The sequence below is a fragment of the Eptatretus burgeri genome, chromosome 10 (assembly GCF_056783735.1).
Source record: "Eptatretus burgeri isolate ZD-2024b chromosome 10, Ebu_testis_v1, whole genome shotgun sequence".
Lineage (NCBI taxonomy): Eukaryota > Metazoa > Chordata > Myxini > Myxiniformes > Myxinidae > Eptatretus > Eptatretus burgeri.
Genome location: NC_140970.1, coordinates 53,611,825 through 53,639,703, shown reverse-complemented (window position 1 = coordinate 53,639,703; position 27,879 = coordinate 53,611,825). Strand labels below are relative to the sequence as shown.

Here is a 27,879-nt window from a genome sequence, read left to right as displayed (position 1 = left end):
AACGCTGGCTTACGTTGAACTTTTGATGTTTTTTTTTAAAGATTCGGACGTATTCATAGCGACTTGGTCTTATGTATAACGCATTGGTAACTACACAGAACGTTTCGTTGTGTTATCGATAACTTATCCCAACGAATGCTGAACCTGTTGTCGGCCTACACAACCGATGCCCAACGATAGTCTAACTTAGGCATAGCGCGTTGCACGCATCGCCGACGATGTCGTGGTGTAGCCTATTAAAAGGCTGACGCACAACGATTCAAATCATAACTGCCGTAGAAATGGAAGGGCCAACATCGCGGTCACACCTTGGCGATCTTGCCAGCGTATGCCGACGTAACAAAAAGTGTGTCTAAAACGTTGGGGCACGTCGAATACGGTATGGGTAAGTTTGGTATGCGCGAGTAGAATGCTAAATACGCTATCATAAGTCGTAGTAAGTAGAGTACGTCAAGAAATTTTGAACATGTTCAAAATTTTACGACGTACTCGGCGTATGACACACGTTCCGCATGCGATGGGGATAAGTTTTACACACGATATGTGGACGCTTACACACGTCCACAAAGGCTACTTATAAGCTACTCATAAGTCGAAACACGTCGCGGTAATGTCTTTTTTACGCGAAACTTATTTCTAACTTATGTTTGACGTGCTTTGAACCAATTCTTTACGTAGACCCAACACACATCGATGTATGTAGACGTATTCCAATGACGTCTTCCGGTCGACAAAAAAAATAAATGAACGTGTTTCTAGGTTACAACTGCCATATAAAGACGTGTTCCCAGCGGTTTTGGGAATTGGTATATAAAAATGGTGTTCATAAATGGGGAACCCAACAGTGTTTTCGAGTCCTTTTTGAGTCGATGTCCATGTCAGCAGTAACAGTATCAGTATCAGTATTACTATTAGTATTAGTATTAGTAGTAGTTTGTTCATGTTGGCAGTAGTAGGTGGGTGTGAGGGGGAGGGTGTGGGTTATGATGGATCGTCCTTGCGTCCGCGTGTCCACGGGTAGGTTCATAGGCTGCCACTCAACGATTTAAATGGCTGCATCTCCACTATTGAAAGTAGACGCTTGCGCTCAACAATTGGATTTTTTTTACACTCAACGACTTTTAAACTGTACCACTCAGCTAGTTTCATTGTTTACAATGAACAATTTAAATTGCTGTCACTCGCCTTTGTTTTTTTTTATTTATTTTTTTTTGACGCTGGGGTTTGGAAATTTGAAACGTTTCTTCTGAACGTGTTAAAACGCTCAAACTCGACTATTTTAAATAGACGCTGCCGATGGACAATTGGAATCATAGCCAAGCTAGACATCGAAGTGTGAACATCCTCGTCATGCCGAAGAAAAGTTTGAAGAATGCTGCAAATAAGTGTCCTGGCCGTGGCCGTGGACGCTGACGCAAGGACGATCCATTATACCGACGTCTTTCAGCCTATGAGTAACTTAAAAGTAACGTCTGTCGACGTGTGGCAACGATCGCGTAACGTGCCAACAACACGTTAATCATAGGTTAGAAATAAGTTTCGGGTACTCTAAACACTACCTCGACGTGTCTCAACTTATGATTAACTTACAAGTAGCATGTGTTGACGTCTGTCAACGATCGCAGACCGTGCCTACAACTTGTGGCCAGCGTAGCGGAACGTGTGAGTCATACGCCGGCATACGTCGTGAAATTTCAAGCATGAAAAAATTTGAGGACAACCGAAAAGTACAACGTTTAAAGCCAACGTACAACGACGTATGGCAACGTACTACGACGTATGCCAGCGTGCTCTCAATGTTATCAAAACTTACCCAAAAAGTATTCAACGTGTGCCAGCGTTTTAGAAAAAAAATTCAAAAATCGGCAGACGTTGGCTAAAACGTCAAGGTGTGACCGGGCCTTTAGGGGGAACAAGTTCAGAAGAGGTCGTCCTGCCTATCTGCCTCTGCCCGTTTCATCTGCCTGCTGCCTGCTCATCATCTTTCCTGTTCTCCTCATTGCCTGCTCGTGGCTGCCCCGCCTCGGTGCTTCCACCTGCTGCAACCAGAGCCGAGTCCACCAGTTTTGTCCCTTTCCCATCTGTGATTAAATCTGGTGTGTGGTGCCTCAGCTTTTATTCACAATGCATATAATTATTCATTGATTGCATTTCTTTCCTTCCCTTCCCTCCCCAACACCCACCAGTGCCCAGGAGCAGTCAGGTTTTACACCAAAGAGATCAACAATTGACCGTATCCTTGCTCTTCGGGTCCTCACCAAACGCAGCCAATAGTTTAGGCAGGGGCTGCTTGCAGCCTATGTTGATCTCTGTAAAGCGTTCAATTCAGTGAATCAGGATGCCCTCTGGAGGATTCTTGGTCTTCGTGGGGTGCCATCAAAACTGATGTCTGAACTATACTTTGGAAATGAGAGTGCTGTGAGACGTGGTGTTTCCGTTTACGACTTAATTGCAGTTGTTACTGGAGTTTGTCAGGGGTGTGTACTGGCCCCCACACTTTTCAGCACTTGTATGGATTGGATTCTGGGAGGATGTCGGAGAGATCAAGCTGTGGTGCATCATTTTGGAGTGTCAGGATCTCTGACCTTGATTTTGCAGATGATGCAGTCATCTTTGCAGTGACTCTGGATCGATAGCCTTTTGGGGGCCCTCGAGGTGCTGAATGAGTCAGAGCCGTGGGATTACATGTTTCCTGGGTCAAAACTAACATCCAGGCATTCAATGACATCTTGGATGCTGCTATCTTGTCTGTATCTGTTTGTGGTGAGGATGTTGAGGTCACGGAGAAATTCATTTACTAGGCAGTGATATTCATGTCTCCACTGGTTGTGAGCCAGAGGTCAATAGGCATCTGGGTCGGGCCTGGGGAGTCATAGACTCACTGGATAATGGGGTGTGGTGCTGTCGGTACCTGTGCAGGAGGATGAAAGTCTGAGTCTTCACATCCTTGGTGCTTCCAGTCTTGCTCTATGGATGCGAAACTTGTACTCTGACCAGGTATCTGAGACGGAGACTTAACTCCTTCGGTACCAGGTCGGTCTCTTTGTAGAATCCTTGGCTATCGATAATTGGACTTTGCGTCCAATAAGTGGTTGCTGAGAGAGACTCAAATGAGACTTGTTACGTGCATAATTTGTGAGCGTCAGCTGCGGCTGTATGGACATGTGGCTCGTTTTCCTGACGCTGATCCTGCTCACCAGATTCTCTCAGCGAGGGAGCCTAGTGAGTGGAAGAGGCTAACGGGCCGACCATGTTCCTCATGGTTGCAGCAGGTTGATCAGCATCTCAAGGAGATGGGGATGGGCCAGGAATCTGCCTGGGGGATTGCCAGACAGAGGCCCATGGAGCACCGGTGGAAAGTGGACACAGTGACGTGCTGCTCCAGCGCATGCTCCCATACCTGACGTGACCATCCCAATCGGCCGTCATCGTCTCCTCACGATCACCATCCCTGGTTCCTTTTATTTGTTTATGGTTCGGGAATAAACCTGTTGGTTTTAAAAGAGTGAAGTTTGTTGTATTTCTCCTCACGACCTGCGCACGCGCTTCCCACCATAATTCGGAACGTCTCCACAGGAGTTTAAGCTGTTCGGTACATCACAAGGTTTTAACCTCCCGCCGCGACGAGCTCCACGGTTATCAAGCTGTTGCGCTACATTATTAAAGATGAGATGCCTTAACCTCACTCACTGTACTTTATTTGATCATTTGTTAATTTTGTGCTTTATTTTATAATGGAAGATTTAAAACTTAAACAGATTTCACATTCCTCCACATAATTATGCTTCACTCGCAAATACAACCCATTACTTCACAGATGAAATATTAATAAAGGGGGGGAGGGGGTAGCAAGGTGAGGGAGGGGGGAGAGGGAGGGAGGGGAAGGGAGGAACGAGGAGTGGTGAGTAGCAAGGAAGGGGGTGAGGAGGAGGCAAGAGTGAGGAAATGGGTGGGGGGGGGAGAAAGACAGAGAGCTAGGAAGGGGTGAAGAGCAAGGAAATGGGGGGAAAGAAAGGAGGGAGAGGGAGAGGAGAGAGAGGATGGGTGAGGAAGGTGAGGAGAGCGACGCCTCACCACACATTGCCATACACTATGGGAGGGAGGAGTTGGTGCGAGGAGGATGGGAAGTGAGGAAGGGAGTGGCAAGGGGGGAGTGGAGAGGGGCAGGTGGGGATGGGAAGGGGGTGTGATGGACTTGCATTAGGTGGGGGGACTTGAGGAGAAGTGGGGGGAGGGGGGTGTTGGGTTGATGGTCCCATCTGCCTGCATTAGCACAGGATTTAACAAAATGGGGTACATCAAAACAGCACATTCAAGCGGGTCATACTAAACACTGCCCAGAAATGCCGGATACATCTATGAGGTGTGGAGGGGGGAAGGGGCTTTGGAAGAGGTAAGCGTGAGGGGTGGGGAAGGGAAGGAAGGGCATTTTGCTCCATTCGTCGAAAATCTGCACCAGTGTTTGTACCTTTATTTAATTTCCACACACGTTTTACAACTAAAATGCGGCAAGCTCGAGAGTCTAAAATATCTTAACCTGAGCCAAATTAAAAAAAAAAAATTAACTGCGGAATTGAGCTTAGCATCAGTTCCAACTGATAAATAAAAGTGTCAATTTGTCCAATTTGCACATTCTTTGACACCCCCTTCCTCTCTTCGACCTCAGGAAAGACCCAGAGACATTCGGAGAGTTGTATGGGGTTGGAGGGGGTTTGGGAGGAGATAAGTGTGAGAGGGGAGGGGAAGGGAAGGCAGTGTCATAGAATATGAGAGTTTGGCAAAAAACAACAGGCGCTAAAGAACAAAATAATGTCTGAATTACAGAAAAATTGTCGCAGGGTAGGTCCCACTGGCCCCCGGCCGAATTGCTGTGGTACATTACATCTTGGGACATCATATCTCCAGCGCTCAATTTGGCAACTAACATATGGTCTCGCACAATTTCTGCACATCGCCGAACATTTCTGTCTAGTTTCTCCGTCGATGCCTTATGGAGTTTATCTGATTTTTCACCACAAAAGAAGCAAGTGTCTTACGATGTTCTGGCTGCACCACCACTGCTCTAGCGAGTGACTTTCATTTTTGGCGAGTCACTGTTGGTTTCACACTCATCTCTTTTCCTGTTTTCTACCCGTTGAAGTTTGGTATTGTTGGACTTATCCTTGCATTTTTTGTGCCATTTAGCTGCATTAGACTTTAGAGTTGAAGCAACTCCTGTTCCATTGTCTAACCTTCCATCCATCCATTAGGACCATACTCTGTGCAGAGCATTGGTGCCGCCGAAGCAGTCTCCTTGGCTATTGGGAACAATCCTGGACGGGTCGCCACTCCGACACAGTATACCAGCATGCTGGCACTAATTTTGCCAACCTCGGAAGGATGACAGGCAGAGTCAACCCCACCTGGTGTTAATTCAACAGCTGAGTGGGATTTGAACTCAGGACCCTAGGATCCCAAGCCCACTACCTTTACCATTCAGCCAACACCAGGCTGTCTAACCTTGATAAGTTTATATTATCTGGAAGACTCTGAAGCTCTTTGAATCTTATCAAATTGCCTGCAAGATTATCATAAAGTGTACCAATGTCAATATCAGTCCTCTTTGAATCAGCTGGACATCGCAGTGGTTCTTTTGATGTCTCTTGACACAAAATGCATTTTGTCCAATCTATCGGTGATGATGATTCAGATGTTGAAGGAGTTTCTGGACGTTGTCTGGGGTCTAAAATATTGAAGGATTTAGCCATTGTTGGTATTTTGATTACTACACCACCACCACCACACCTTCTACAAGTAACAACAGCATGCACTGTGATATGGAGATACTGATCTGAAAGAAGAAAATGAAGGATGAATGAATGGATGAATGCATGAGATATACACAGATTAACTGGAAGAACATTAACTGTGATGCATGGTACAATTACCACATTACAGTTTCATATGTTTGTCACTATTTTATCATGTAGCAGCCATTTTGAATTTGGCAGCCATTTTGAATTTGAAAGCCATCTTGCTTAAGAAATGAAGAACATGTGAAATGCAAGGTAAAAGTTAGTGACATTTCACATTTCTGGTCAATTTTCCAACCAATCAAGGAAATATATTCATTTATATGGTTGTATTGGTAATTTCGCCCATAGCGGTGGCCATTTTGAAAATGACCGCCATCTTGGAAAAAAATTCAGTTGGCCCCATATCTAATATTGTTCAGTCGGTAAAACACAACAACTGTGCAAAGTTTCATGCTTTTCACCAAAAGTGCACAACACTTCCACCATTCTGCAGCACTATAGAGCTAACATCACACCCATTCAGAATTAGTGACCAAAAACGACAATCTCAACTCCAGACGAGTAAGCTTGCTTCCAAATAGAAGCAAAATAATGCAATCCATCATTGCTGCAGAAAGATGTCCTCTTTCACTTTTTGCAAGTTGCCAGATCTCTGACCATCAGTGTGGATTCTATCCCGGTCACAACTATAAATTCCCCTGCTGGTTCTGTCCCAACAATGGTCTGAGGTCCTAAATCTCAAACAAGACGTTAGGATAGAATCTCACTATCGAGACATGTCTTGGCCATTGATTGTCTGACATCCCGCTTTGCTTATCAAGCTCGTTGCCAATATAGGATATACTATTACGAAATTGGAAGCTTACTGCACGCAACAGTCAGAGTCCCTATGGAACAGTTATTTCGATAAGTGTGTGTTTCTAGTTAGGGCTCCCTACCTGTGTGTAATGGGAATTACATACATGCACTGTGAGTTATTTTGATAGTCAGGGTTTTCTTTTACATTTTTTTATATCAACTACGACTACAACGCCAGCATCACCCTCACCTTCACTCACTTCCTTCACCTCGCTTCCTCCCACCGACGCCATTGCCTACGTGTGTGTCAGCACGTACGTGGGCGGGGTTCACGAAGACCTGACGTCTCTCTCGCCAATCCGGGGAGTGCGAGTGAGGTGGCCGTAAGTCGGCCAAAGGGCACAGAGCGGGCTCCAAGAGAAGCAAAGCCTCTTCGGGGGGCGGGGAATTGGGATGCCCTGACACGCCCCCCGACCAATCATGGAGAGGCGACGGAGTTCCCCGGCGAATGAGGTGCGCGGAGTGGTGAGACGGTTGCCTCCGCCCCGGCGGGGGAGGGGTAGAAATATATGGGACGGCGCGGTGTGAAAGGAGTGTGGTTGTCTTCTGGTCTTCGGGTCTCATGTCGTTGCTGGCGCTGGTCGGCGGGATCTGCAGGAGCTCGGAGAGGAAGAATTCGCGCCCGTTCAAAACTAATCTCTCGAGGCTGGGAGAAAGGCATCTCGTCGCTGGCGTGCTCTGATTCTCGGCTCGTCTTGTGGCTGGCATGGCCTGCGTTGGCTGCCCTAGTTCCTTCTTGGCAGACTGGTGCTCCGGGAAGGTGCGGACATCGAGCCGCGCGCTCGTGGCCAGTTCGCCTGCTACTTTCTTGTCCCTCAGCTCGACTTCCCTCTGAGCTGAAGGGATAATAAAGACCATTTTGGATCCGTTTCTTTTGGGTGTGTGTCTGTCTGTGGGCCCGTCTTTAGGTAGGAATTGTTTAAGTGCTTGTGTGTGTAAATTTGCATTCTCTATAAGTCGTGATAACTCGGCCCTTACGTGCTTCCCTCGTTTCCCTGATGACTGTGAATAAATTCCCCATTTGTTAAATGTATCAGCTCGTTTTTGTGTTTCTTCCATTGGCTTAGCATGGCGCGTGTTGGTGAATTACAAAGGCTGTTGCTGCTGTAAATGTACATTTGTACCGACGGGACTTCAGCAACCATCCGCTCGGGTTGGGCACACCAACAGCTCGACTCGTACGAGTACCATCGAGTGTGTGAATACTCGGTAGCTCACCACGTGGATCTCTAGGTATTTTGAAGATTGGGAAATAACCCTGTACCACGTGGTGGAATTATTGATGATTCACGGTCCGGTAAGGGACCCGTACACTCGGAGTTTTCCGAAAGGTACGATCTAGATTCCGGGTGTCCGGTAGAGTCGACCCTACTATTCCACCTAGCGGTCGTGCTTGCAGCCGATACTCGACTCCGCAACAATACAAAGCAGCCTTCGTACCTAGCTTTCTGAATTTCTCCGATTGTTGGGTCAACACGTTGCAATTAATGGAATCCTTTTGACTCCTCTCTTCTCCCAATGTAGGCTACAGGGCCCTCAATTAGGATCGTGGGCCCAGTCTAGATCATCATAATATAATGGGCATAAGCCTGGAACTTCTCACACACTTTTCTCCAAACATATTCTGTTCATACTTCCAAAATCTTCACATTATGTGTTCCATGTATTTACGCAGGTGATAGCGGATTAAAAAAATCGAATATAGATATAATTTTCAAACAGGGGATCGATGATGTCACAATCAGCAGCGTTTGGTGGCAAACCGACGGCCGGGTCCCAGACGACGTGCTTTACTTAACTAAGTCCATGAGTTCAGGACGTTTATTTAACTCAGCATTTATCACTTTTATCCGGCCATGTTATTAATCTGTTGATTGAGGTAATATAGAAACGATGATTATGTCAAATCGTTCGTGTTACTCATCCGGCACTTTGTGTCAAGGCCAACAATCTAAAGCGACCTGTCTCAAATGCTATCATGGGCACCCAGACAAACGACCAATATGAACTGTGCTGTTGAATGCGGCGCAAAACATCCAAAGAAACTACCGTAACCGAGTATTGTCATCCGTCCTGTCCCCCATACCCATCGTTGACGGGTATCTGCTAGTACACATAATTGACCTCTCTGATGATCTGGAAAAAAGCCCTATTCATTTTTCCAGATGAATAAAAAATCATTTGTCTTCTTGTCCTGCATCATCTCCCAAAACACGAATGGTATTGAATATGTTATAATGTGCATGCTAATTGAAAGGTGATAACATCACTATTATTGAACTTGTAAAGAGAAAAGATTAAAAGAATAAAGCAAAGAGAAGACAGGGCTAAATTGAGTTTGTCATGATAACATGTTAGATGCCCATTTCTAAATCACATGTATTCCCTTTCAGGACAAAACTAAAAGTAGGAACTTCTCAAATGCAAAAAAGAAATGTTACATATCCACCTACTTTGTAGTATGTGACAGAAGTACTTACCCGTAAAAGCACCACCTTTGTAGGATTTTTTAACATCTTCGTGAGTGGGTTAAGACTCTGATCTGTACCCTTTTTGGCAACAGAAGCCAGAGGAATTGATGTGCTGGCCTCTGTAAAGGTAGAACACGGTAATGGTGACAATATTGTTCTTCACAGGTATTGGGTCATGCTATACAATGGTGCTTGTGCATGCAAAAGCACTTAAGCACAAGATTTGCCAGTGATATTACGGAACAATACATGTGTATGTATATATATATATATATATATATATATATATATATATATATATATATATATATATATATATATATATATATATATATATATATATATATATATATATATATATATATATATATATATATATATATATAATTTTTAAACCCCACACAAATGTGGTGAAAATTTTGACCAAGTTGTTAGAGTCTGAAAAATGTTGAAAATTTTGTCCCTCTGTCTCTGAAAAAAAAAATCACAACATTTGTTTAATAGAAACCCCTTCAGCCCGACGAGTACAGCACCATCTCAAATGCATAATGCCGTAACTAAATGAAAGTGTCCAAAACATGAATAACCTTTCACCTCGATGCTATGTGATGTGGCTGAGGCACCAAAAGAACTGAAACACAATGGGGGTTCCAAGGGAGCAGCTCGACACAGTGAAGGGAAGTGTAGCTCATTAAAATTGATAAAATACACAAGAGGCATTAATTAACCCTTTGGAAGCCAGGTCATTTCCAGCTTGAGCATCGGAAAAACAAATCGGTTTTGAAGAGGAGTTAGCTTTGCATGTATTTTACTTCCCTCATCTCTTTGTCCCACATCATCCTTTTCTCCATCTTTAGTCTCCCCCTCACTCCTTCCCTGTTTTTTCTTCTTCCTCCCTTCTCACTTTGCCCTTTTCCTTGTTTTCCACACACCTCTTCCTTCATTCATTCAACTCCTCATTAATTGCTGAAACCACAGGAGTTCAGGCACAGCTTTGGTGAAAGACAGATTATCATAATTATGGAGTTATGATATACAAAATGGCAAAATAAAGCAATAGCAAATGTGTGCACACAATGATGCTGCAATGGAATCAGTTCTTTGTGAAATACAGTTGCTTTGCTTATAAGCAGTCTCCTCTGTATCTCATGTAAATGTCAAAATCACCATCTTGAAAAAGTAATGCACAGCTTGACATTCACCAAATAGACAAGGAAAGCAGGTATCATGATGATGTTGGCATGCATCCATCAGACACCTACTTCAAACCTAAATGATTGTCATTTCAACATTCTTATACGTTACCAAAGTAGGAATTCACCAATTGTCGATTCACCAAAGGCTGGCACATCGAGCTACTTTGAGAAGAAACTGGCTCAATACGTACAAATTATGTCAAGGTGCAGTTGAGAAGTCACCAACAAAAATTGATCATCAATGTTGAGGAAATTAAAAATAATTTCTTCATCAATGTGAAAAAATTTCATCTTTATGGAGGAATGAACAAATGCCAAAAATAAGTACATATCGATGATGGAGGACATATATGCCTACACCAACAGAAAAAGGTTCCTGGACACCATAAATAAAATTACCCAAAACGATACTGACATGTACCTTGGCATGTTCCCCAGTTTGCCTGTAAATATCCAGGATTTGCACATGTATACTGTGCATTGTAAGCACAAATTGCCATGCACGTGTACAGAGTCACATGGCAGTGCTACAACACGATTCGGAGAATCATCCCTGGTGTGACAAACATTTTTAGTGACGTTTAAACATTGCGAACGTGATGCCATGCCTTTCCAAAAATGAACTTATACGTGCTATTGGCATGCTTGAGACAGAAATGCCACAACAAGTTGTGGCTAGGCATTTTGGTGTTCATCAGAACACCATAGTCACTTTGGAGACGTTATTAACAAACTGGCGACATTAGAGACCGTCCATTTGAGACTGGGCAACGTCACATCAGCAGGATAACCATATCCATTTGGTGCACCATAGGAATTGGTTAGAGACAGCAACTTTGACAGCTCGCAGCATCCCTGGCTTGCGATCAATCAGTGCCAGAACTGTCAGAATTCAGTCATGTAAACATAACATCTGACCACACCAACCAGCAGTACATCCGATTTTGTTGCCCAGTCATCGACATGCATGCCTCACTTGGTGTAGACAATGTCTGAGGTTCAGGACGCAAGATTGGGTTGCTATCCTCTTTACAAATGAGTCGAGGTTCCATCTTAACAACAGTGATGGCCGTTGTCATGTTTATTGACGGGAAGGGGAACGTTACGCTGAAGCATGTGTTGTGCAACGTTCATTCTTTGGCAATGTGAGCTTGATGGTATGGGGAGGCATCACAGCACATCACAGAACCCAGCTGGAGGTCATTAATAGCAATTTGACAGGTATTCGGTACCGTTATGAAATTCTCCGTCCTCACGTCTCTGCAGGTTTATGGACATCACATCACACTTCAACAGGATAACGCATGCCCTCGCATCGCACGAGTGGTCACTGACTTCATCGCAAAACAGAACTTTCCCACACTTTCCTGACCAGCTGTTTTGTCTGAGCTTTCTCCCATAGAACATGTATGGGATGAAATGTAACAACTAATGCGGTCTTCAAAACCAGCCGGCGAGGTGAGCTCAATTGCGGCAAACTTTGGTGCAGATCTGAAATTATATACCTCAAGCCTTCTTCAACCATCTTGTGTCCTCAGTGAGGTACCGTTGCCAAGCGTATGTCATCACAAATGGTGGTTACAACAGATACTGAGCTGTGAACTGATTTTTGACCACACCCCTCTTCGAGCCTCTGGAGACATGTCTTGCACAAATGTGTTGACATTCTCATGTCAATTTCATGCTTATCAAACATTAAATATTGATATGACCAAACAACGTGATGAGTTTGTTTTAATTCCTCATTTCACATCAGTGTAAATAATGCACAGGAACTTATTTGCGCGAGTGTATTATATATATATATATATATATATATATATATATATATATATATATATATATATATATATATATATATATATATATATATATATATATATATATATATATATATATATATATATACACATACATACATACATACAGGGGGTCCTCGACTTACGACGGAGTTTCGTTCTTACGACGCGTTGTGACGCGATTTTCCGCGCAAGTCGGGACACACCTTTTAGTGTGTTCTGCCCCTCGTTCCTCAAACAATCTTTTAGCCTTCTCCTGAATCAACATAAGGCTCATTGGGATACGCCGTTGATGGTGGTCTTCCAGCCAAAGCACTACCGTAAAATTCGGACTATTAGCCGCAACTTTTTCCCTCAACTTCGACCTCTGCGGCTAAAATAACGATGCGGCTTGTTTATGGATTTTTTCCGATGTTGCGGGTTTTCCCGATGACGCGTTCATGCCAAATCAAGTTGTTGTCGTCAGTCACCAGTCTATTTTTAGATTCACATTAGGTTTCAAAACTGGTTTTGACTCTTCGTGAATTCAAAACTCACTGTAAAAGTCCTTTTCCTGCAGAAAGTCAATTAATTTTCCTGACTCATCGCAGAGAGGTTATTCTTCTGACTTGGATCGACGTCGTTATTTATCTATATGGTATTTATATTTACGTTTATTACCTTGCATTGTTAACCGAAACTTGAAAAACGTAGAATGAGCAAAGTAAACCACAGCTGAGCTAGAAAAAGTTCAATCCACACTCCAAGTGTCTTCCCTGATCGCCACGGCTGTTTGTGTGTTTTCCTGCTTTCTTCAATGATGAGTTTGCGACCTCAGAATATATTTAGAGAAATATTGATTTGGTATGAAGAAACAAGAGGTCCACACGAAGAATTCAAAACTCACAGAGGGGCGAACTTTCTCACTGCAAAAAGTCAACAAAGGCTTTCAGAGGTAGGAAATGCCAATGGCATGGATGGTCGGGGTGATTCTACTGTTCAGATTAGATTCAAAGCAAGATCGATCACTTTTTGTGGCCAATTTTCGGACGTTTTTGCGCTTGGTTTTTTTCTTAATAATTTATGGGAGATGCATCGTAACCACAAAACGTCGTAACCCAAGGATTGCCTGTATGTATGTATGTATGTATGTATGTATGTATGTATGTATGTATGTATGTATGTATGTATGTATGTATGTATGTATGTATATATATATATATATATATATATATATATATATATATATATATATATATATATATAATATGAAATACACACACATGTGGTGGAAATAGCCCCACCTTTGGTGGTAGCCAGTATTACAAGTAATCTTCCTTTATCTTCTTCATCTATACTACAAAACAAGCTGTGTGTGCATGCGTATGAGTTCCACCCATGGTTGAACAGTTTCTCGACTCCATCCACAATTTCTGTACGATTTATAGTATACAATTTTTATTCCCTCTCCCACCCCTCTTGTCTCCTGCCCCCCTTGCTGTGCATTGTCTTAGCTCTCATACGAGCCTCGACAATGTCTACCAAAAAAAAAAAAGTGCAATTATGACACATTGTGGTTATATTGCTCAGATAGATTCCAATTACATTTACCCAAAGGTTGACACTAAAGGTCTGAAGCTTAAGGACTGAAGTCTGCGGCCTGTAGTACAGTGGCCTACAGCAATGGTTCTCAACCTGGGGGTCTCGAGATTGTTTTCGGCGGTCGCGGGAAGGTTGTCAAAACAAATAAACAAACAAATATATAATAAAGAAATTCATAAATGTTTTTTGAAAATGATTTTTCAATGAAATCTCCCATACCAATGTTATAATGTAATCATTATGAAATAGATTTGAGCAGCAAGTGAAATTAGTGTGTGTGTGAGTGAGAGAGTGTATGTGAGAGAGAGCGCAGCACAGTGGCGGGTGCTGAAAGTCAATGTTAGCGCGAGCTAACTACTGCAAGGTGGCTGAATATGGATCAGTGGCTTGTCAAAAAACGTCTGCCAGCTCAAGATGCGGACCAAGACGATACATGTGAAGGTGGGCCAACTGTTACAAGTTCAACTGAAAAACGTAAGGCACCGGCGGCAGATTTGGCCTCCAACAAGCGTCGGAAATATCAGACCGACTTTCTGCAGTATGGATTCACATGCCCAGCCAAAAATGAAGTGGAATATCCACAGTGTGTTCTGTGTTCAGAAGTGCTTGCTCACGAAAGCTTGAAACCAGTGAAATTCAAGAGACATTTACAAACCAAACACCCATCCTACATTGACAAATCATGAGATTGTTTTGGTCGTAAGGAGGGAGAACTACACAGCCAAAAGCCGACTGTACGTGAGCACTCTACAATCCCTGTCAAAGCCCTGTTGGCTTCATATGAAGTGGCATACCTGGTTGCTCAATCCAAAAAGCCCCATACTATTGCAGAGAGCCTGATCTGCCCAGCAACGATTGCAATGACCAGAGCTATGCATGGTGAAAAAATAGCTAGCACACTTGAGACTATTCCACTGTCTAATGACACAATGGCGAGGCGCATTGGTGAAATGGCCAACGACATTAAAGAGCAGCTCATTGACCGAGTGAAGAAACGTGGAAGATTTTCCCTCCAAATTGATGAAACAACGGATGCTTCCAGTGATGCACAGTTACTTGTTTTTGCAAGATACAGCTACGAGGGGAAAATGTACGAGGATATGTTGTTTTGCTCGACACTTGAAGGAACTTGCACTGGTCGTGACATTTTTAACAAACTGGACAGTAAAATGCGCGAGGAGGGGCTAAGTTGGGAAAATTGCATCTCTGTGTGTACAGATGGAGCTGGCGCCATGCAGGGGATAAGAAGGGGACTGAAAGCGAAAGTTTTGGAAGTGGCGCCGCATGTCAAATTCACTCGTTGCATTATTCACAGAGAGGCTCTTGCCAGAAAGAACCTCGAGCCACAACTCCGCAATGTTCTCCAAACAGCAATTAAAGTGGTGAACTTCATCAAATCCCGTCTGGTGAATACCAGACTGTTTGCCACACTCTGCCAGGAAATGGGATCGGAACACGAATCTACTATTTCACACAAAGGTCAGATGGCTATCACGGGGGAACGTTTTAACCAGACTGTTTGAACTGCGTGAGGAGATTCGCATTTTCCTCTCAGATTGCGGCTCCCCCCTCGCTGACCACCTGACCGACCCCACATGGGTTACTGGCCTTGCATATCTGGCAGGCATATTTGATAAACTGAACAGTCTAAACTTGTCTCTCCAAGGCCCAAACACCAATGTCCTCACGCTTTCTGGCAAGGTTACAGTGTTTACTAAGAAGCTTGAGCGGTGGGCAGCGCGAATCGAAGAAGGCAGTGTAGAAATGTTCCCTGAGCTTGAGGACTTCATGGCCAAATTTGACATTAGCATCCAAACAATAAAAGGACTTATTGCTACTCACCTCAGAAGCCTGCTTGGCCACTTCAATAGGTACTTCCCAAAAGACGACACCCCAGAGAGAAACGACTGGATACGCCAGCCTTTCATCATCTCATCTACCCGACACCTGTCATCGGAGCTTGAGGATGCGCTCTTGGACCTCTCCTCTGACCGCACATTAAAGACCGCTTTTGCCTCATCCACACTGGAGGAATTCTGGCTGTCAGTGGCCGCAGAATACTCAGGACAATCAAAGGCTGCAATTGATATACTTATTCCATTTGGATCGACATACCTTTGTGAGAAGACCTCTTCCTCACTAACATTTATCAAGAACAAACACAGATCACGGCTCATTAGAGTTGAGGATGATCTTCGTGTTGCAGTCTCCAGCTTAAAACCAAGAATTCAGCTGCTTTGTTCAAAGAAACAGGCCCAGCCATCCCACTAACATGAGTAAGTGAATACTATCTGACAATACAAGCCTGTGCCCTTCACAGATGTAACTGTTAAAAAAGAATTATTGTGTGTTATTGTGTTCAATTATTGTGAGTCAGTATTATCTGAATTATTGTGTTCAATCTGAAAAAAAAATGAAACTGAAAACCCATTGAGAATCGTTGTTATAAAGGGGAAAATGCAAAATGAGATGAATGATAATAGGCTACAAGCCTACAAAAGGCATAACTGTTATAAGAACTGTGAATGAACTGAGAATAATAAGCCTGTCGGGACACTGAAAGGTATTTGCACTGTGCTTAAAGCTGTTTTGCAGGCCCAGCTATACGAGAATGAATGATAATAGCCTATTGCCCCATCAGCTTGTAAAGCAGTCTTGTTGCCTCCTTCACAATGAGTTGTGCTGTCGAATCTTGAATAAAATTTAAAACTGTAATTAAAGCCAAATTGATTTCGTTTTTGTTTTGTTGTTTTGTATATTTTTGGTCAGTAATGCAAGGTTTGTGTACGTCTGGTAGCTGCCATGTGTGATAGTAACCTCTGTCTGCAGCAGAGGGTCGCTCAATCTTCCAGTCTGTGTCCTGTGCATAAATAGGCTACATACCGCTCTTTGCAATTACAGAAGCCTTTTTTATGAATGTGGCTGGCTGTTTTTACTGTTATACATGAGAGTGTAAATAATTAATTTGTGATGCCAGTTTAGTTTAGTTTAGTTCTGTTTAGTTTTAACAGCTGGCAGTAGTACCTAGGCGTGGACCAATGTGCTCCAGGCACTGTGGATTTTTTTTACGCGCTCCGTGACGTCACTGCAGTGTGTTTCAAGTGTGAGTCGGGAGGGGGGGTCGCGAACCCCAACTTAATTTTTTTGGGGGGGTCGTGGCTCCAAAAGGTTGAGAACCACTGGCCTACAGAACCAAAATGGCAGACGTAGGATCTCTTTTTCCTGGCTACAATTGTGGGTGAAGTCGTGTCAGCTGTCCAGCCAATGCATTTTGATCAGAAGGCTTCAGACACACGCAGCCAGCTTCATCAAGTTTTTATTATATCGGATTGAAATACAGCACTCTGTTGTTATGACAGGTGGAGCATTACATTTTTGTGGAGTTTAAAAGCTTATTTATTGCCATTAATATTATTTTCAAATATCATAATATTATTTTGTTTTTATAAGTAGAGCATTAAAAAAAAATTGCTTTTCAACACTTTCTTCCAAAAATTCTGCAATGAGACAACACAGATGAAACAATTTTTATGCAAGCTGGTGCCCATCTACATTTCTCAATTGACGGTTGTAATTGGTTGGATACCCACTTTTCACACAGATGGATCGGGTGACGAGGACTGACAGGGTGGCAATCCAGGAGTCCCGATTTAACACGGTGCTATTTTTTTGTAGGGATGGGCTTCACAAAAAGTGTATACCAGCAAACGCGCTAATTTGGACGAATTAGAAATTTTCATCCGCAACATGTTTCCGCTGATTTGCCAAAGGAGTTTCTTTGGCGTTCAGTGGAAAATGCGGTTGAACGATTGAAAAAATAAATGTGCTCAGAACGTAGGAGTTCATGTTGAACTTTGATGTTCACAAATTAAAACGGCAATAAAAAGACTTTCATGGAAATTTTTTTTTTGTGTTTTATTTACATTAACAATGTGGGTTGTCTACATTTAAAATAGATACTTAATTATGAATCGTCCAGTGCAGATAATAGGAATAAATTTATCAATGTAGAGAAATTTGGCGAAGAGATCCTCTTCTACTCAGTTTAATGATGGTGCCACTGTCACATTGTTGATGACAACATTTGTGCAAAGGATAAATTATAACAAACTGATAAAGTATGTCATATTCAATGCTATGAATGTCTGTGCAAACGATTTGCTTTCTATAACTGTATTCCTGAAAAAAGAACAGGAATTTAATATATCACTTCATTGGTTGTTCCATTTGTGACCTGTGAAGTACTGCACAACTAAGTTGTGTACTTCAAACTCTGCTATGAAAGTCTTGACAAAACTTTCTACTTCATTGGATTTAACATTGTGAAAATATAAAGGCAGAGTTGAAACCTAGATGCAGATTGTTTTGTTAAGTTTTTATACTTCATTGGCCAAACATTGGCCTGATGCGAAATGCGATGAAGACGTAGGTAAAATTGCATGTTTTCCTTCCCGAGACTAAACAGACAAATTTGGGGTGCCACGTCATTGATGACACAATTTCTTTATACATTGCTCAAAACTTTATCAGTTTCTGTTTCATTATAGGAAACAAAAATTAACATCTCAGCTTCTTATAAGCAAGCATATGAGTTATTGTGTGGATGGACAGACAACTGAGCAACACAGCGAGACTTCTCTTTGGAGATGCTAATAAAGATGCCATTTCTGTGAAACTCTATCAAATAGTTTTGAGACAAAAAGTGAAAAATCAATCGGTGGCAGAAACATGACAGAACGACGATTGAAAAAAAAATGTACTGAGAACATAGGAGCTTATGTTGACAACCCGAACCCCCACCAACCCTAATTTTTGGAGCAAGAACACAGTACTTCATCCTGACGTATCCATTAACACCATGACATCTACCCACACCCCATACCATGCTCAACCCACAAGCTCTACCCGACATGAAACTTTATTTTCCATATTATCAAACAAAACCGCTCCTAAAAATAAAAGACACGGGTTATATACACATAACCGTGAAGTAAAAAGCAAGCAAACAAACTCACCTTTTTCCTGCATCTCTCCGATGACGATCTTCCCACCTCGTTTGCTGGTTTTCTCCACAGACAAGGCCGTGCTCAGACCTTGCTCATGCTTGCCGAGGCCCTGACCCTCACGGAATCCATATTTTGCCATTATCTTGTGGGCCACCGTGCCTCTGTCATAAAAAAGAATATCAAATTGAAAGTGACCAGACGCTTCACAAAACAGTTTTACTCAAGATCACGCAAACCCCTCTCTGGCTTTCCATTATGCAATTGGTGTAACGTTCACTTTATCAACGAGGTCCATTTACAACCAACTTTTACCTTACAAACAAACAAAAAAAAGTTCTTAATTTTCCTGCTACCTTCCTCCTGCAACAATAAAGTAGTTGATATATTTCCTGTAGGCTCATCTACATAATACGTATATATTCTTCCAAAAATTCTGCAATGGGACAACACAGATGAAACAATTTTTATGCAAGGTGGTGCCCATCCGCACTTCTCGATTGACGTTTGTAATTGGTTGGATACTCACTTTTCACACCGATGGATAGGGTGACGAGGACTGACAGAGTGGCAATCCATGTGTCCCGATTTAACACCGTGCTATTTTTTTTTGTGGGGATGGGCTTCACAAAATGTGTACGTCAGCAAACTCGCTAATTTGGACGAATTGGACTGATAAAAAAAATGTGGAGGGAGCAAATTGAGACAAGAAAGAGAAGGGAAGAAAATATAAAGTAGGAATGAGGAGAAAGGTGAAAAAACTGACATTTTAGTGCACGGTACTCGTTTCTTTTTGGCCCAATAAGGGCTGAGACAGAAGCACCCGGAAGATCAACGCAACTTGTTTTGAAATGCCATCATAAATCAATCGGATTTGCTTCGTTTCCACCAAGTTGATTTTCCATAAATCTTTCACTTTGGTTGTAGCACTTTGTAATCCCACTGAGGAAACTTCCAATAATACAAAAATACAGGGTCATGTTTTAAACTGTACTCCAGGTAAGAAAATGGCACGACTTGGTTAAACGAACAAGTTCAAGTTCTGCAAAGTCGAAAAAGACAGACCAGCCACTCTCTCTTCGGATGCCAAACAGCAATGCAAGAGCAACCGTGCACACAAAGGCTTAACCGCTTGTTATCTGTTGGCATATGTGAAAAAAACTTCAACACCCCAAGTTATGGACACATAAAAAAGCAATGTATAATAATTAGCTGACCATTGCATTTAGCATGAACATAGACTACAAGGCAGTGATGCCAGATATAGTGCACAGGGATGGATTAAATCTTGGAAACAGAAGAATATAGACCTCCTACATGTAGAAGTTTGAGTGACTGGTGTGAGAAGAAAAACATTTACTGAGTTTTGCCTCTCCTCAGCAAAGGCTACACATCTATCAGGGCCACTTTGCGGTCATGTGCATCGTACTGATCTTGAGGAAATGTCAACACAATTACTTTCAACTCAATCATTCACAAATCCCAAATGAATCGTATCTATCATGGAGAATAAGAGAACATACCCTGAGCTACTTAACATAACTTTTGGAGAGTTTTGGGCTTTCTTCCTTGACTGCTTCTTTTGTCCTCAGTCCCAGTTTTGCTTGTCACCCTCAAAGGTATGCACATAGCTCATACATTTATATCCCTTCTACAGGTATGACACATTCTGATTGCTTAAATGACAACTAATCACAGTGATAACAACACATGTTATAGTACGCTGTGATCGGTTGTCTGTACTATGGAGCATTTAATTTTTTTATACACGAGATGGGACACAGCATGTTATTTGCACTTTATATTACCAAAAAGCACCGTGCATGTGTGCGTCCATTTGTTTGTGTCACGCTTTATTTCAAAGGGCTCCTGCTGTTGGTACAGTTGTCGTAAAAAAAGAGAAAAATACAGAGTAATAAAAATCGTGCAGTTGGAAAGCTGATAATATATTTGTTTGGAACAAAAATTTAAAACTTGTAAAACGTTGTGTCTTTTTAATCATAATTTGCCTTTTAGCAGGACTTGGAGCTAAATGTAGCGGTTCCAACTCCACGATTTATATTATTGTATAACAGGAGGAACCCTTTAGAATGAAGAATGACGGACACAGAAGGAGCGTTTTGCTGGAAGATGATGCGGTCACTGGATGTGTTATTATTCTTTGTTTTTACATCAACCTGGTTTTGTCATAACTCGTCCACAACTTTTTGAGATCTCGTGCTAGACATAGTTTTTGGCCCCATCTCTCAATGGTGAAGAATCACTTAAAAAAAAATTCTCGGATCCGGATCAGGATCCGGATCTTCACCAAAATTGAATCAATTCTTCGTGGTAGCACTCTCAACCTGTCTACCAAGTTTCTGCAGAATCCATCCATAACCTTTTGAGATAATGTGCTATGCATCGTTTTTGGCCTCATCTCTCAATGGTGAAGAATCACTTGAAAAATTCTCTGATCAGAATTCGGATCTTCACCAAAATTGAATTAATGGGTCCTTGTCACACACCCAACAGGTCCACCAGGTTTCGTCCAAATCCATCCATACCCTTTTGAGATATTGTGCTACATATAGTTTTTGAGCCCATCTCTCAATGGTGAAGAATCACTTTAAAAATTCTCAGATCGGATCCAGATTCAGATCTTCACCAAAATTATGCGTTGCTGTCCTTGGCCAGTCACCTGCAGAGATGATAAATTTTGAGAACGATTGCTTGAAAACTGTGGCCAAAAATCATGTGAGAAACAGCAAATAGATACATACACAAACAAATGCTACTGACCAACATACATGGTGAAACATTTTTCTCACCAAGTAACGAGCAAATAGACTCGCTCACAGGGTGGTCCAAAATTATGTGCAAATTTTAAAACAGCCATCATAATTACCCTGCGTGCGAGCAAAAGGCACAGTGAAGCAATTGGTTCACTCTGTCTGGAGACGTCAGTCTTTGATCGAGGAAATACTTAATTTCAATTGAATTTTATCTTTTGAACACTGCAGAACATGAATCTGACCATGAATCTGAACACAAACCTGCAGTTTAGTAGTACTTTGGCTCTGAGTTTGGAAAATTGCACGAAATCTCATCCCGACCGTGCATACACACAGCTTATCAAGTACTGTTCAAAGTAAGATCACACCGGGGATATACCGATTATCCTCGCAACACATTTTCCTCCCCGAACCCCTGGACAAATGGCAATGGTCTACTTAACACTTAAATAATGGAATAACTCATTCTGGGGAATCTTATATGTACATGAGCATGGGGCTAGTGTGAAAAAATTCTGACAACCCAGGACTTGTACCCAAGGACCTCATAACGTACACGGCAATGGCCCACTGATCTATTGAGTCTTCAGGATATCTTCAGAATCCTATTGAGTCGTTGAGATATATATATATATATATATATATATATATATATATATATATATATATATATATATATATATATATATATATATATATATATATATATATATATATATATATTTCTCACCTCGGTAGTTTCTCTCCCTGTGCATGCCCCACTGTTCTCCTCATTCTGCTTCGTCCCCATCCCAACCCAGGAATCCATAAACTAATAAATTTGATGAAGTACGTGATGAAAGAAAAACAATGAGCAAATATGAATCACGGTGGATAAAAACGACGTTTGTCGACAGTGAAATCTTGCCAGGAATATCAAACATGTCACAGTACAGTACATGTTATATGATGGTGAGACAATATAATTATACGATAGGACCTGTCCTTCAAAAAGGAAGAATCTCAGACATTTCAACAACTGGGCACATCTCACCCCATGTTGGAAAGGAATGTTCCTGGTAGGATAGGAGGAGAACGAGATCTTTCACTTCCTTCATCATAGATTGGTGGTGGAATGGCCGCTTTCCCACCCATCCTTGAATGCCTCATGGGATCCTCTTCAACAGGAAGTGCTGAACAGAACAACATTATAACACAAGCGTTATCAAATTGACTGACATCCAATTTAATGGAAGTAATAAACAAGATTTATGATGGTACTTCATTCTTCATTCTTATCTGGCTTTCATAAAATCATGAAGTAGCCCATAAAACAACGAAGCACAAAAAATAAAAACTCCACGATATAACAATGATCATAAAAACTGTCCTCCCGTCCTAATGATAATGCACGTCCCCTCAAACCACTAATCATGTTTGTCATGTGCTTAGACATCTGTGTTACATTTTAAAACAGGTTTTTAACAACTGCTCAAGTGCAACATCATAGCAGTTATGCAGAAGGTGCAGCTTGGTTCAAACAGCTTTCACAGGACCTCCCTGATCTGTACAGTCGAGATTGCACATGGTGCATTGGGCAATAGCTTCTCTCGGCACACGATATGCACAATCTTCCGCAGATAAAAAGCAATCCTCCACAATCGTTAATATTTTAAATGTCCAAAAATGAAAATCAAATTTTCTCATGATAGCTTTCAGATACCAAAACCACTAGTGAACATTTATTGTGCATCTTCTTTCATGTCACTTAAATGGCTCCATTGAGAGGCTTGTGTTTTTAGCATCAACAGTCTTTTCGAACATTTGTCTCTTTGACCTGTACAACAGTACACATGCGATTGACAAGCCCAGCATTCTTGAGTGAAAATGCTATCATGCTAATTGCATTCAGGCATAACTGGTCAAGTTGTTTATGGGGCACGCACAAATTAATCTCCAAGAACCGATGTTCTGGAGCATCTAAAAATGAACGAGAGGAACACGAACTCGTCTCATGATCACGGATGGTTATGAAGAAGATTCTACAACAGCCTTAGCGGCTCCGCTTCAGACTCTGCTACCCCCAACTGTAGAGCTGAACACTGAACAGGCTCCTCCCACCGAGACCGTTGGGAGGTGATGACGCATCGGTAGAGAACGTCCAATCAGACACCTATCAACAAAGTCAATTCTATCGACTGTTCTTCATTACTCACTCGCTTTGTGCGAATTTCAGCTGAAGAGGGCACAACGAAAAGCTTTGTGGTTTTCTTTTTATTGGTTTTATGGTAATGTTCTTCAAAATGTCTTTGTTTAAGTCGATATTAAACTTTTGTTGAACCAAAATCTTTTTAGTTAAACACACACACACACACACAATCATTTGTTTGTAAGAATATGTTTGAAAGATTGTTGCATTGAGCACAAACCAAAATAATGCAAAATTATGTTGACCACAAAACACTCACGTGATTTATCTCTATCCATGAGTGAGGATGGAGGAGCAATGGTTGCTCCTCCCAAAACTATGGGGAAATCAAAAATAGCAATTAGACAGTGGACATTTTGCTGTTAAGTAAAATTAAATTAAATTATCGTGTCAAACTGCTGATAATAAGGCTTGCTGGTACTTTTCATAACATGTGAGATTCAAAGCAACAGCTCTTTGGTTAATAGACAGAAACCTGCCATATTTTATTCATCAGCATTTCATTTACAGTGAAAAATATTATGAGCACTCCATTCATGCAATCTTCTCTTCTCATCTCGTGGGCTTATGCACATTCTAATGTATAGGTAATGAAAATGATTGCACATGGTGGTAAAACAAAATGTGGCCTGCCACAACAAAATGACAGTTGGGGTAAAATCAGCAATAAATATTCTTTAAATGATACTAAATGTATGATGACAGCATGTACGGTTCTGTAGGTATGGGTTAAAACAAAGTCAATGTACTCTGCGCATTCTTGCAATGATAATTTGGATGAAAAAAAAAATCGTTCAGAGTGACACTTGGTGAAATGAAACAGCACTCGGTGGAGCACAAACCTCCGCCAGGCTGAATCGTTTACATTTTGCATGTCACTGATAGGCCAGATCTGAATCCGGACCGAAACCAAAATCGAATCGGCTTGTTCTTGTCACCTAAACAACTCATCCACCAAGTTTTGTCAAAACTCGTCCACAACTTTTTGAGATCTCATGCCATACTGTACATTGTTTTTGGCCCCATCTCTCAGTGGTGAAGAATCACTTAATGAAATAATTCTTGTGTCTGGATTCAGATCTTCACCAAAATGGAAACAATTAGTCCTCGTCACACACCGAACCTGTCCACAAAGTTTCATCCGAATCCGTCCACCACTTTTTGAGATACCATGCAATGTCGATTTTAGCCCAAACTCTCAATGGTGAGGAATCAGTTTAAAAAATTAAATAATTATCACATCCGGATCTGGATGCGGATCTTCACCAAAATCGAATCAATTCTTCCTTGTGGCACTCCCAACCTGTCCACCAGGTTTCGTGTGAATCCATCCATAACCTTTTGAAATATCGTGCTCTTCATCGTTTTTGGCCCCATCTCTCAAGAGTGAAGAATCACTTATTTCAGAACGATTGCTTGAAAACTGTGGCCAAAAAATGTGTGACAAACAGACTTGGCAAAAAAAAAATGTTTTTGTCAAGTAACAAGTGGATGACAACATCTACAAGGCAATACAACAAAAGTGGGTCAACACATAGATGTGATGGGGAGATCAACGAAAAGGAGAGTGAAGGGGAGATTTGGGGGCTATGGGGGGGGAAGTTAATAAGGGTAGAAAATATTAGGGATAGGATTGGAGAATGATCGAAGATAGTACTGTAATTTTTTTCCTCATTCTGATCACTCCCATTTTTCCTTCCAGGAGGCTTCATACTGACAACATGAAGCCTCCTGGAAGGAAAAATGGGAGTGAACAGAATGAGGAAGGAAGTTCCACAAGGGGAAGAGAGAAATATTTGAGTGCAGATGCTAATTGAGTCTTGATTTTGGGAGTTTCACAAGGAGTTAGTTGCTCCTACCTTGGTGTTCGAAAGATAAGCCATTTATTTGCCCAAGATGAGCAAGCCCTTCTGTTTCTTTGTGGGATGTGCCATTGAAAGTTTTGGATTCCCTAGCATCCAAGAGATGGGTTGAAGCGGGGCCATCAGCACTTAGGTGAAAACAGTACTCCACTGAGCTATGGAGAAAGGCTTTGGAGGCTATGTGAAGTTCAGATTTGGCAACAAAGGACAAGGCATGGCATGACAGGGGATGCCCAGTCTATGGCTGCCTTTGTGGACCAGCTTTGGTGTATGTTCTGCTCAAGAGATCGACGCTGGTGTCAAATCGTAGCGGTTTGAAAGACGGAATCTTTTCTATTGGTTCATGGTGGACATAAGTTTGTTTGACAATCCTTCAGGAGAGACGGTGAGAATGTGAGATTTGCCTGCATTTTATGACATGTTTATTTTATTTTATTTTAGACCAGCATCTGAAACTTTTCACGGCAGCAGAAGGAAGCTTCTGCTGCTGGTCCTTCGGTACGGAGTGGTGTTATACGACAATGCAGAGGGCGGGTACTCTGCTGGTTAATGTATAAACGAGGAACAGGACAACCCATCCCAAAATGTTGCCTTGGGACACGTCAGCCTCTACTCGGAAAAATGACAATACTCTATGAATGAAGTGGATGATAATGATACAGCATTGAGGGCCGTGAACCAGACAAGTTCATGCATGTTGGACACATTGGCCCTATTTGAGGACGTGAGAAAGTGGAGACATATTCCGCTCTATTCTCCAGTATGTCTATCGACAACAGCTTTTATCTTTGCTCTTTATTCACCGTTTTTGTAATTATGTACAATGTTGAGGAAAATGGAGGAATTAAATATTTTGCCCCCTCTTCTCCAGATTTTCCAAGTCATGATCTCGATATAAAAAATAATAATAACACTGAACAACAAATTTCAAAAAATTTTTTTTACTGGAGATGTGTAAAGTGATTAAGACTAATTTGGGCACGCTGATTTCAAAAATCATAACCGTTTTGCTGTATCACGTCAGGATTTTCAGGAACAGAAATATTCCCATTGCCTAGAAGTCAGGATTTCAATGAAATTTACATATGTCTTTAACATGTCTATTTCGTATAATTGTTGTTAACTTGTGTTATATTTCTTTCTTTCAGATAAAGATGAGTAGGCGTTCCTGTACCAATCATCCTGACAACTTCTGTTATGTCTGTGGTCGGTATACCAAAAAAGATCAACAGCGAAGTATATCTACAGCAGTGAAAATGAAGGCCGCCTACTTTCACTACTTCGGGTGTAAGGTGGGGGACCAAGAACAGAGCTGGGCACCACACATCTGCTGCACAAGCTGTCACACAACCTTGACTCAGTGGTTGGTGGGCAAGCGCACGAGCATGCCATTTGCGGTGCCCATGATATGGCGTGAGCCGCAGAATCATCATGATGATTGTTATTTCTGCTGCACAAGCATCGCCGGCTTCAACAAGAAGAATAAAGGTCACATCAAGTACGCTGACTGCGTCTCTGCTCGTAAACCTGTGCCTCATGATGACGAGAACCCCGTTCCAACACCTCCAGCTGATCAGAACATAGCTGTAAGCAGTGGTGAAGAGGATGGTGATGATGAACCTTTTGAACCCGACACTCAAGAATCACACCTTCTGAACCAGGGAGACTTAAATGATCTTGTAAGAGATCTCTCGCTGTCAAAGGCGAAGGCAGAGCTGCTTGGATCAAGGCTGCAGCAGTGGAATCTACTTGAACCTAACACCAAGATATCCTTTTTCAGAGCACGTCACAGAGACATGGCTGAGTTCTTTGAGATGGAAGACACGATGACATTCTGCAGTGACATCAACGGTCTGTTGAAAGAACTTGGGTGCGATCACGATCCTGCAGACTGGCTCCTCTTCATCGACTCGGGGAAGAACAGCTTGAAGGCTGTTTTGCTCCACAATGGCAACGAGAAACCATCAGTCCCACTGGCTCATGCGTTCGGCATGACAGAGACCTATGAGACTATGCGGCAGCTGCTTGATTCCATCAAGTACAATGACTTCAACAGGCACATCTGCGGAGACTTGAAAGTGGTGGCGCTGTTGTTAGGGCTGCAGTCAGGCTACACGAAATATATGTGCTTCCTTTGTCTCTGGGATAGCAGAGACGACAAGAATCACTGGACGAAGAAAGATTTGGAAGAGCGAAAAGAGCATGTACCTGGTCGACACAACGTGAAGCATGTCGCCCTTGTCGACCCAGCCAAGGTTTTCCTTCCACCACTCCACATAAAGCTCGGCTTGATGAAAAGTTTTGTACGGGCAATGGATCTGAATGGGTGTGGGTTTTTATACCTCAAGGAAA

The 27,879-nt window shown here is 42.1% G+C and overlaps 1 protein-coding gene across 2 annotated transcripts in view; it reads right to left on the bottom strand.

Moving 5' to 3' along the window:
- Positions 1–27,879, bottom strand: part of LOC147018594 (splicing factor 45-like) — a 63,920-nt gene that overhangs the window by 6,900 nt on the left and 29,141 nt on the right. For both annotated transcript variants that reach the window (XM_085898391.1, XM_085898392.1), the window contains exons 6-9: positions 23,925–23,981; positions 22,511–22,649; positions 18,716–18,867; positions 9,134–9,243 (exon numbers count right to left, since the gene is read on the bottom strand). In XM_085898391.1, the coding sequence (XP_085754517.1) occupies positions 9,134–9,243; positions 18,716–18,867; positions 22,511–22,649; positions 23,925–23,981 (458 nt within the window). The remainder of the gene's footprint in view (positions 1–9,133; positions 9,244–18,715; positions 18,868–22,510; positions 22,650–23,924; positions 23,982–27,879) is intronic.